The 10,194-nt window shown below is 37.1% G+C and overlaps 1 protein-coding gene across 1 annotated transcript; it reads right to left on the minus strand.

The window, feature by feature from the left end:
• Positions 1-6,741: 6,741 nt before the first annotated feature.
• Positions 6,742-8,701, minus strand: lbx1b (ladybird homeobox 1b). The gene is made up of 2 exons (XM_005925026.2): positions 8,004-8,701; positions 6,742-7,524 (listed from the first exon to the last, which is right to left on the minus strand). Exons 1-2 carry the CDS (start codon positions 8,329-8,331, stop codon positions 7,037-7,039), a joined length of 816 nt encoding a protein of 271 aa, XP_005925088.1. The 5' UTR covers positions 8,332-8,701; the 3' UTR covers positions 6,742-7,036.
• Between the last annotated feature and the right edge of the window lie 1,493 nt (positions 8,702-10,194).

Genomic DNA, 10,194 nt, shown 5'->3' on the forward strand with positions numbered 1-10,194 from the left:
AGTTTTTGCATAGTTTTAGATCCCACCAGGTATCCGTCTTCCCACATGAAAGCAAGGGTAAGTACTGAAACATCTTTACAGAGCCATGAACACCGAGGGGCTGTTTTTCCCTCTTTAATAGAAAAAAAATACATAAAAAGTCTAAACCCTACAGACTATCAACCAAAGCAAAAATAAATTATATGGTAAAATTGGTTAAAAAACAAAGTATTGAATAATGACGAATTCAAATAAATTTAAAAAAAAAAGGTTAATTATTGATTAAACGTGTCCCAAAGGAGGGCCACATATTTTAGAGGGAAAACATTTAGATAGACGCTTATTTATTGCTTACTTATTTTATTAACTCCTTCTCAGTGACAACATCAAATTGCCACTGGGCCGCTGACACGATTATGTAGGATCAACTCAGAAAAAACTGATTAGACCGTTAGATACAATGGGCTGTTTAAGTGTTGATTGTCTCAGAACTCTTGCCACAGGAGTTGATGTTTAGCATTTGATCATAATGAGTATATAGAGATTGCTAAGATGGGCAATGGCAGTACCTGATGTTGAATATGGTTCATAAAACTGCACGGTAACAGGCCTGACATGTGAAATTTTACTATATATATATATATATATATATATATATATATATCATTTATAATCTCTGTTCTAATGTCAGATAAAATGCTGACATATTGAAAAACAAACTAAATGTTTATGAAAAAGCATTTTTAGTTACTCTAACTGCCGAACTTACCTATATATGTTAGAACAGTTGTGTTTATCAGATATTCTAATGGTTCCTCTTAATAAATGTGTTTATATTATTAATGTATTTAATACTATTTTAATATTTTCATTTATTTCATATATAGTAAATATATTTTTCATTATTCTAAATGTGTTTATATATGTGATGTGTGTTCACATGTGCTCGATTATGTTCTTATGTGCATACAAACACTAACTAACATGTACACGTGAAAATAGTCATATACACATGAGATCACAGACACTGAAAAGAGAGAGGCTGAAAAAGAAATGGTGATAAAGAAGTGATAAATGTGAAAAACGCCAGGTAAAGTAGCGTGAAACTAGTCATTACAGCATATTAACAAGAAAACAACAGAAAGCATGTCTGGTTGTGAAAGGCCAAGAAATACAGTCTGTGTGTAGTGAGAGGATGAGGATGAGGTGATTGTTACATTTTTGATGAAACCAAAGGTTTAATGTTATTCACATGCAATGTTGAATTATTGCACGTGGTCTAAAATACCCAAGTTCACACTACATAAAATATCCAGTATTATACAATTTAAATATGACAGTTAGCACTTTTCATAGGTTCATATCTTGACTTTTACTTAAGCACCGCTTGACCTGCCCAATTAGTACGAATACCATTCATTAACCCACAACCATACTTGTTATACTTGAGTGCTACACTTGTGGATTTTCACTTTATGTATGCATTTGAAAGAATGACTTATACCTGAGGTATTTCTATTTTGAAAATATTAAAAGATCAACACTCATTCTTTCAACACGCAAGGCGTGTGTAGTATTAATATCATTCATTATTCCAAGAGCATGTCAGGGTAGAAACTCATTAGATGGATTTTTACAAGGTGAAGATGTAGTAAGACTGCAGGAAATGAGGATGATTTCATGCAAGTGTACGAAGTAAAACAAGTAATCTGTTATTATCCTCAATATGGCATCATTAGCTCTTTAGTAAGTCTGATAAGAGATATTCACTGAAAGAAAGGCTTAGAGAAATGAGAAAGAGTCAATAAGATGTAGGAATCAAGTTATTAAATTCATACTCATCTAATCAAGAAATTACTATTTTTATGTTATTAGTTATTTATTTTATTTTTATTTTTAAAAAAACAACAACACAATTTTCTTAAGGACGATGGAGGTACATACTCAATATCTGCTTCCTTTTAAATCTTGCTTTATGTCTTTTTACATACTGTTTACCATTACGATTACATTCCACCTCTAATTTTATGTTTTCATTACCAGTCTTGTACGAACTGTTCCACCAGCCTGATATTGATCGTTCAAATAAAGCAATCTAAAAATATGTATCATATTTGATAATTCAGTCGCAGCTTTATAATATACAACCACTCTCATACACACACTCTTTCATACACACACAGACACATTACACACAGCATGGCTGGTTTGCTGCTCAGTGAAGTGCAGGTCACTATCCCGTTGACACCAGCAGGTGTCTCTGTTTGTCTCAGAAGCTAAGCTGGAGCTGGCTGCAGCTTGTAGCTTGTCATCAGCTACACTTTTTTTTAAAGGATGGCTTAAATTGGCATGTAACGGTATGGATAGTAAGTTTGTTTGTTTTGCTTTTGTTTTCCTTTTTGTTCACCCAAATGTATTTTGACCTCATATGATTAAATGATGAGATATTTACAATTGGATGAGCTTCCAGATGACTTTAGTGAAAATGCACTTTATTCACCTTTTTTCCCCCCACTTGTAGTTTTTCATGCTTTGTTCTGTGCACCACACAGAAATCATCAATACATGTGCTAAATAACTCCCACCTGAGGCCACAGATCTAACATTTTCTTTACTTTATGCTTCATCTTTCCTTCAGGGACATATATTCATGTGCTGCTAATGGATTTTATGATTTTTTTTAATGTGTAGAGGAGTTTCTTTACAGCATTGTTTCTGCTTAAAAAATCCGTTCTAAATAGTATAAGTAGATGCTGTTGGAACATAATCTATATTAATTTTAGACTTCAACCACCACCATCGCTAGTTGAAGAAAAGCTCCAAAGTAAACACTTCATGAATCATTGAATTTAATAACTCCTACATTTTTTTCAGGTAAAGCGGTCTACATAGTTTATAATTTATCTACCTGCAGACTTCTGATTACCTTTTAGATGAGTCACAGCACTTAACTATAATTGCAAAACATTTTTGAAATTATCCTTTCTCCACCATAAATCATTCACCTGTGATCTGAAACAGCCTTCTGAAAACCCAGCCTTGTGGCAATATGTAAAAATCTTTATTATTCTAATTTTATTCTAATTTTAAGAATCCAAAATGTATAAAATGCAGTACTTGATGCAACACTTTTCTTCTCTGCCACCCACGTCTCCCATTCTTGTTTATTTATAAAGCACAGCAGCGCAAAGGTTTTGTTTTTTCCCCACTTTGAGTTAATGTATCTGTATATTTGTTGCAAAACTCTGTATTAGCAATTTAGTCCAAATAAGCCGACTGACTCTATCTGATTATAGTACAGTGGACAAACAGCAGAAGATAAGTCAGACCAAATATAGTTGATGTTTTCTTGCTACATCCCCGATTTCACACAGCCTTGATTATTTGAATGATCAACTAGAATTTGATTAATATGCAAATTTCTGAACAAACCGTTCCATTTGAGCCTTCAGCGCAGCCTAATTAATCAACAGTTAAAGGAAATTAATACATACATCAATTCTGTCAGGAACATGCTTAGTTCAATCGCCCGTAAAATTGAAGTTTGAAGTATTAACTGGCTCCACAGGAAGGCTATGATTAAAACTCTACATTTTGGCTCTATTTAGATATATAGAGTCATTTAATTCGAGCCAAATATCAGGTCATTTACAGATCTCCTTTTTAATACTTATTCATCATCAACAACAACAACAACAACAACAACAACAACAATAATAATAATAATAATAATAATAATAATAATGCATTCAAGGATTATTTGAAGCCTATGGATTCAAATAATTAATTTAAATAATCAAACAATAGATTTAAAAACCTTTTTCTTCTAAGTTTGTGCCATATTTTTAAATGAGAACAAGGTCGTAAACATTAAACAATTTAATTTCAGTGCTCTCTTTGCTGTCACCTGACTATTCCCTCAAATATGAGTGTACACTTTGCCCCTGACACTGTTTTCCACAAGGTGCAAATAATAAAGGAGAGAGTATAAAAAGGGGAGGGGAAGAGATGAAAAGAGAGAGGGCTGTACTATTGTTTCAGTAGGGACTCATGCATCAAACTTCAATTTTCCGGACGATTGAAGTAGTGATTTTTTCTATCTTGAAGTGAAATACTGAAATACACTTAAGACCTCCAGATTAATTACCACGAAGTGGTCCCTCAGACTGTAGTATTACTTATCACCGGGCCCGCCTGACAACCCCTCATAAAATAAGCAAGTGAAATCCATAAACTTACCTGCCTTAACACTCTCTCCCTTCATAAATATGCTTGATTCAGAATAGGCTCCAGAGCACGCACATAGGCACCCGCCACCCTCCCAGCACACACACACACACACACACACACACACACACATACATACACAAAATAAATTAAAGACTGACATGTTCATATTTGCAGATCAATTTTCAGAATAATTGAACTGAATTGATTTTTTTCTTTTGGAGGTACTTTTCAATTGAAGTGTTATCTAGAATTTAAACCTTGATAAATACTATGTACACCACCTTACTGCCTTATTTTGTATGTATAAAGTGCACATAATCATTTTATAAATAATTTATAAAACAATATAATGCAGTTGTAATAATATTCTGTGAATTTTACAGTACAATATTTGCCAGCAATTAAAATTTCTTCTTTTGTGCATATTCTGTGTTATAATCAGCGTGTTTATTAGGCTGCAAGTTAATATCAGTTTATATATCAGCTTCCAGTTAGTCCACTTGAGCTGTTATACTAATAAACACATGTATTTGCTCCCTGTTATAAACCGTACTATTTATAAATGCAGTATAAGGGCATTAAAGAAAATTTTAGGCTAATGATTTTTTTTAAAGACTCTAATTTATCTACAGAGAATTTACAAAAGCTTTGGTCACATTAACATCTCCCAGGCCTATAAACTTATTTAGCTTATTTAGGTTGACTTGGTTAAAATAAAAGTAAAATATAAAAAAGCAACCTCTATAAAACATCAACAAGAAGACAGCTCTACTTATCGTTTCTGTTAACAAAGAGGGTTAAATGGGAGTTTGCCTTTTGAGCTTCTCTTCTGGACACTCTTTCTTTCTCACATCACCATGTTTTCAGCTTCATTAAACTCCTTAAAGACAAAAGAAATAAAAAGGCAGACCAAGAAAAAAGAGATGAGAAGAAAACAAACAAAGGACTCCCTAACCAGACTTTGGCATAAATGTCACAGCCCAAACTCTTTATGGCTCCCTACTTAACATTAAAAACACTTCCAACAAAAATCCATTTCTTGTTTAGAAAACGTTCTTGGACAGAAGTCAAACATATTATTCCAAAGCTAAAAAGCGCAGAAAGACAAGCGGCTCTCAAAAAAGGGGCAGTTTCATTGTAATTCATTGACTTGTTCAAAACGCCAAGCAAAGAAAGGGGCTAGACATTAATAGCCGCAGATGCCCTCATGAAGGGAGAGTCTATGTAGGCATTATGGCCTTTGTTCGCACCCAGTTAAACTGTTTAAAAGGAGGGTTAACTCAATCCATCAAATTGTCTGAAATTGTGAGGAAATTTCAAAAACCATATGGCTTCCAAACGTTTGCGTCCTTTTTGTGCGGTGGGACACACTTGTCTCAGTATTGCTGCCTGCGGGGGACCGGCCCTGCTCCTTTGTGGCTCGTCCCATCAGGGAACGCTGCTCATTTGTCCCCACTTTTCATGCTTTACGCTCAAAATTACGGCCCAGTCCCGCAGAACAAAAAAGGTCTATAAAGGCCCGGGGAAACTGGCCCAAAACTTTGTGTTTTTGTGGCTTCCTCGTCTTTTTTTCTCCGGCACCAGATTTGTGTTTCTCACATAAATTTTTGCCACGAATGGAGAAACACGTCTAAGGGTCAAGAAGCCACGATACGCATTTAGGATGTGAAAGGGGATGTGAGATTCCGGGCCACAAAATGTTTAGAGCATCTTAGTAGAAAAGGACACAAAGGAACAAAATAGTAACTCTAAATAGGCCGCTGTTGACGAGCTTACACGCCCAGATTTGGCAAGGGGAGCCGTTTCTAAAATCATTTTTCTTCCCTCAATAAATAAATTAAAAGGGGCTATTATATCCACAACAAAAACCTAAACAATATTTCAAGAACTGCAACATAAAAGAATTATTCAGAAAAGCCATTTTATTCCCATAGTAGCCTATATACATTACAGTCTGTGCATTGGTTTTCAAATAATGTCCTGATTTCAGAAAGGCACTTACAGGTGTACAAAACATAACAAATTTATAACTGTAAATCTATTGTATCCAAACAATAAATCTAAAAAGTAGCTTGTCAAAATCACCGCAATATCAACCGCTGTTTCTCGCCATCGCTCGAGCATTTCCACAAAACACGTTGTAACTGTGAGTGTCCGAGTTTTGCCTTTCCGACCGTCATCATCATCTTCATCATGCACTGCAGCATCGGGACGCAGAATATGAACTGAAGCCAGGGGTTACAGTCAAATGATAATGATAATGTAGAGGAGAAGAGCCGGCAGTGACAAAGTGACTGAATCGCGATTTGGCTCGCAGAGAATACAAAAGCAATTAAATTAAAAAAGTAAAAATAAATAGATAATGATCACAAATCAAATCATGCATTTACGTGCAAAAATATGGAAAACTGGAGCACTTCACTGTGATGTGTGGGGCTATCGGGAAAAGCAATAAAACAATGTGTGTGTGTGTGTGTGTGTGTGTGTGTGTGTGTGTGTGTGTGTGTGTGTGTGTGTGTGTGTGTGTGTGTGTGTGTGTTGGTTTATACTGTAAAAAAATAAGTTACTCATGTCATTTCAGACCATATTGCTTTGATCGAAAGAAGTAACAGTTTGCTAATGAATACATTGTAAAATATCACTGCATAATTCTTGTTCTGTGTTCATGCTTCACTATGAATAGTATCTGTGCCAATATAAAAGTCATTACATTTTGGTACATGTTCCGAGATATGGTATACAATATAAGCAGTAAGTTACAAGTCCTCCGCGGGATTATTTTATCGTCTTTTTGTGTTTCTTGACCTTCAAGCTCCTGGATGCGCCATCAGTCATCCACATCAATCTCCACGTCCTCGTCCTCTGAGCACTCTTTACTAGTTGTGTGGTCTGAGAATGGAGACAGCGGCGACGTCCTCAGTTTCTGAGAGAGCTCGTGCTCCTGCTGGCCTCCCCGCGCGGGGGACTCGGCTCGCGGGTGGCCCAGCGTGCCATTGGCGCATTTCTCCAGGTCCGCCAGTTTGGCGAGCTTGTCCAGTGGGACCTGGCCGATGGCCTTGGCCGACTCCACGTCGGCCTTCATCTCCTCCAGATCCCGTTTTAGCTTGGCCCTCCGGTTCTGAAACCACGTGATCACCTGCGCGTTTGTCAGGCCCAGCTGCTGAGCGATCTGGTCCCGGTCGGCTGGGGACAGGTACTTTTGATACAGGAAGCGCTTTTCCAGTTCATAGATTTGGTGATTGGTGAAAGCCGTCCGAGACTTCCGACGCTTCTTCGGGGTGGTTCGCTGGCCGAACAGAGTCATCCCATCCCGGCCTGTGAGGGAGAGGAGAGGCTGAGTGAAAATCATTGATAGATACAGGTGCAGGGCGTTTTCTGCACTGCTGCAGTATGCGCGTAAAAGTACCCATAACGCAGACATAACAACGAAAATGATGCTGTCTTTGAAACAGAAATGCCTCTCAGTCCTTGTGGGAATAGGTAGACAGTTACAACAATATTACACAGACACCACTGGGAAATACTGAACATCAGACAATTGGTCTTCCTCTTTACACGAGGCCATAAAATTAAAGAAAGGGCTCTGGTGATAAGAGCGGCCCAGGAAAAAATAACGCACCTTTTTTTTTTTAGATATATATGTGAAAAGGAAAATATGCGCACTTAAATTGGAAAAGAGTGTCTCGAGCTATTGAATAAACACGTTTGAGCGAATTTTTGTTGTTTAAAAATCTAGTTCCAGGCGTATTAGTCAAAACGTGTTTGTCGTGCTTTTTTTCATCTTGTAGATTTACCTTCGGCAGCCTGCAAAACGCTGACTTCCAGCCCCTTGAAGGTCTTGCTGGCCAGCTCCTCCAGCGCGCAGAGCGGGGAGGTTTGGGTGAGGAGTCCCCGGTTGGACAGAGGGATGCTGGAGGGACGATGTTTCTCAGAAGACGAAATTAGATGAGCTGTGCCGCAAATTGTATAACTTCGTTTCACAGATGGTTTGTTCAGGATGTCCTCAATGCTGAATGGGGTCAGCGGCTTGTTGGAGTTTGCAGGAGGCGGCAAGTGGTCCAGCGGACTTCGCCTCCTGTTTTCCACTGCATCACATTTGGCGACTTCTTTGGATGTCATCATTGGTTGTACGCAGAGTTTATAGGACTTGGTTGAAGTATTAAGCAGTTACAAACGAGCGAACGTATCGAGGGTAAAAAAGTCACATAACAGTTTGGAGGTAGAAAAAAAAAACAAAGATAAGGAGGGGAGATTGAGGGAAAGAAAATCTTATTCCAAAATGGGATGCGTTCAAAGTGTCGATCCTCGCGAGCAGCAAGTCCGCAGGAGTGAGATGCCTCCCTGAAAATGGCGAGGTCCAAAGAGTTGACGATTACTAACAAGTTATCATTGATTGGTGGGTAATCAATTATCTCCAGTGGCACTTTCGCCCTCTTCCCTTTCACTCTTTGACTATGTTGCAGTCCAGTGCAGGGCTTTTTGCAACTGGGGGTGTCCCATTAATTAGGACGCATGGCTGGAAGGAGGAGGAGCCGGGCGGAATTATAATGCTTTGTGCTCTTATCATCTTTGGTCTAATTTAGTCGTGTGGTGAGATACCAGAATAGGTATATGGGATAAATAAGGGGAAGCTCAGAGAGAGGGAGAGGAAGAAAAAGGAAGAAGGGTTGAGAGACATCAGAATCTTTAGCCAATTTTAACGCTTTAAAAGTTAAGTTCAGCAGCAGGTTTGTTTAAAGTATTTGGACTATTTGGATGGTTAAAAAACAACAAAAAAACAAGTCGACTCAGTTACAGATTCCGCAGCTTTAGTCAGAAGAATACGTTCCTCCCAAAGCGTGGATGATCCTTTGTTTTGTAAAGGTAATGTAGAGCTGGGCTATATATCAGCTCTGATGATACCTCGTCTGGGGCGAGATAGAAGGAGCAGCATGCATCCCTCTCAGCAACGCCAAATCCGGGCCATAACTCAGGCGAAAAGGCTCCTTTTATATCTTCCGAGAAATATTTCATTTCCTCTCAAATCTCCTCGCATCCTCCAGGTTTGACAGAATGGGTTTATTTTGGCACTGGACACAGATCGACGGCAGGGTATTTTGCATAGTGCGGCAAAGTGTTTGTTTTAATTTAGAATTAAACTTCAGATTTTAAATATGTGGTTTTAAAAGGTAAAAAAATAGTTTTTTGTTTCACAATAGTCTGTTTAACTTCTCCTTTAGTCCTTTAAATGAACAAAGTTGAGTTAATTACAAATACATTGCGGATAGGGGAATTTTAAGTCTATTAGTTCTGTCGCTATTAATTGCGTATCATGTTTGTTACAATAAAGAGTATTTATTTACTTTAACAGCTAACGAAGATGCAGTAAATCAGTATCGTGGTGATTATAGATTTCGGTGATGGAAGTGCCTGTAAATTATGACCATATCTAGAATTATGACGGTCGTGGTGCAGAAAGAAAATTAGTACAAGATTGTTGTTTTTTATATTTGGATTTTTATTTTCAGCTGTTTTATTAAATTCTTAGGTGACTGTGTTTTCTAAAATTACCTTATTTTTCTATTTAGGCAGCTTGTATTGCCAGTAAAGGTATATTCAGGTTATCATTTATATCATTTATATATGGCGGTGAAGACAAAAATGTAAACCACGATGAGCAGAAGGAAAAAGAAAAAGAAATTGGATGTGAAATATATATTTTTAAATGAGCCTGCTCCCTTCCTCATCTATTATATTTATATTAAAATAAAATATTTGTTCTTAACAAATTGTGCATTTAAGATTTATTAATTTTTTAAAGATTAAGAGATTTAAAAAAAGAAAAGAAAAACAATGTTAGTTTGCAAAAGACTTTCAATGATGTGACCAGTTTAACTTCACCAGATTGTAAAAAGAAAAAGAAAAGAAATAAAAATCAGGCAGACAGTTTATATTTGCTGCTGGTGGGGGGTAAGATCTAATTTCAGAGGTCACTGTTCTTTAGAT

Source organism: Haplochromis burtoni, unplaced genomic scaffold (genome assembly GCF_018398535.1).
Source record: "Haplochromis burtoni strain Fernald_Lab_line unplaced genomic scaffold, NCSU_Asbu1 Contig_70, whole genome shotgun sequence".
In the NCBI taxonomy this organism is placed as follows: Eukaryota; Metazoa; Chordata; class Actinopteri; order Cichliformes; family Cichlidae; genus Haplochromis; species Haplochromis burtoni.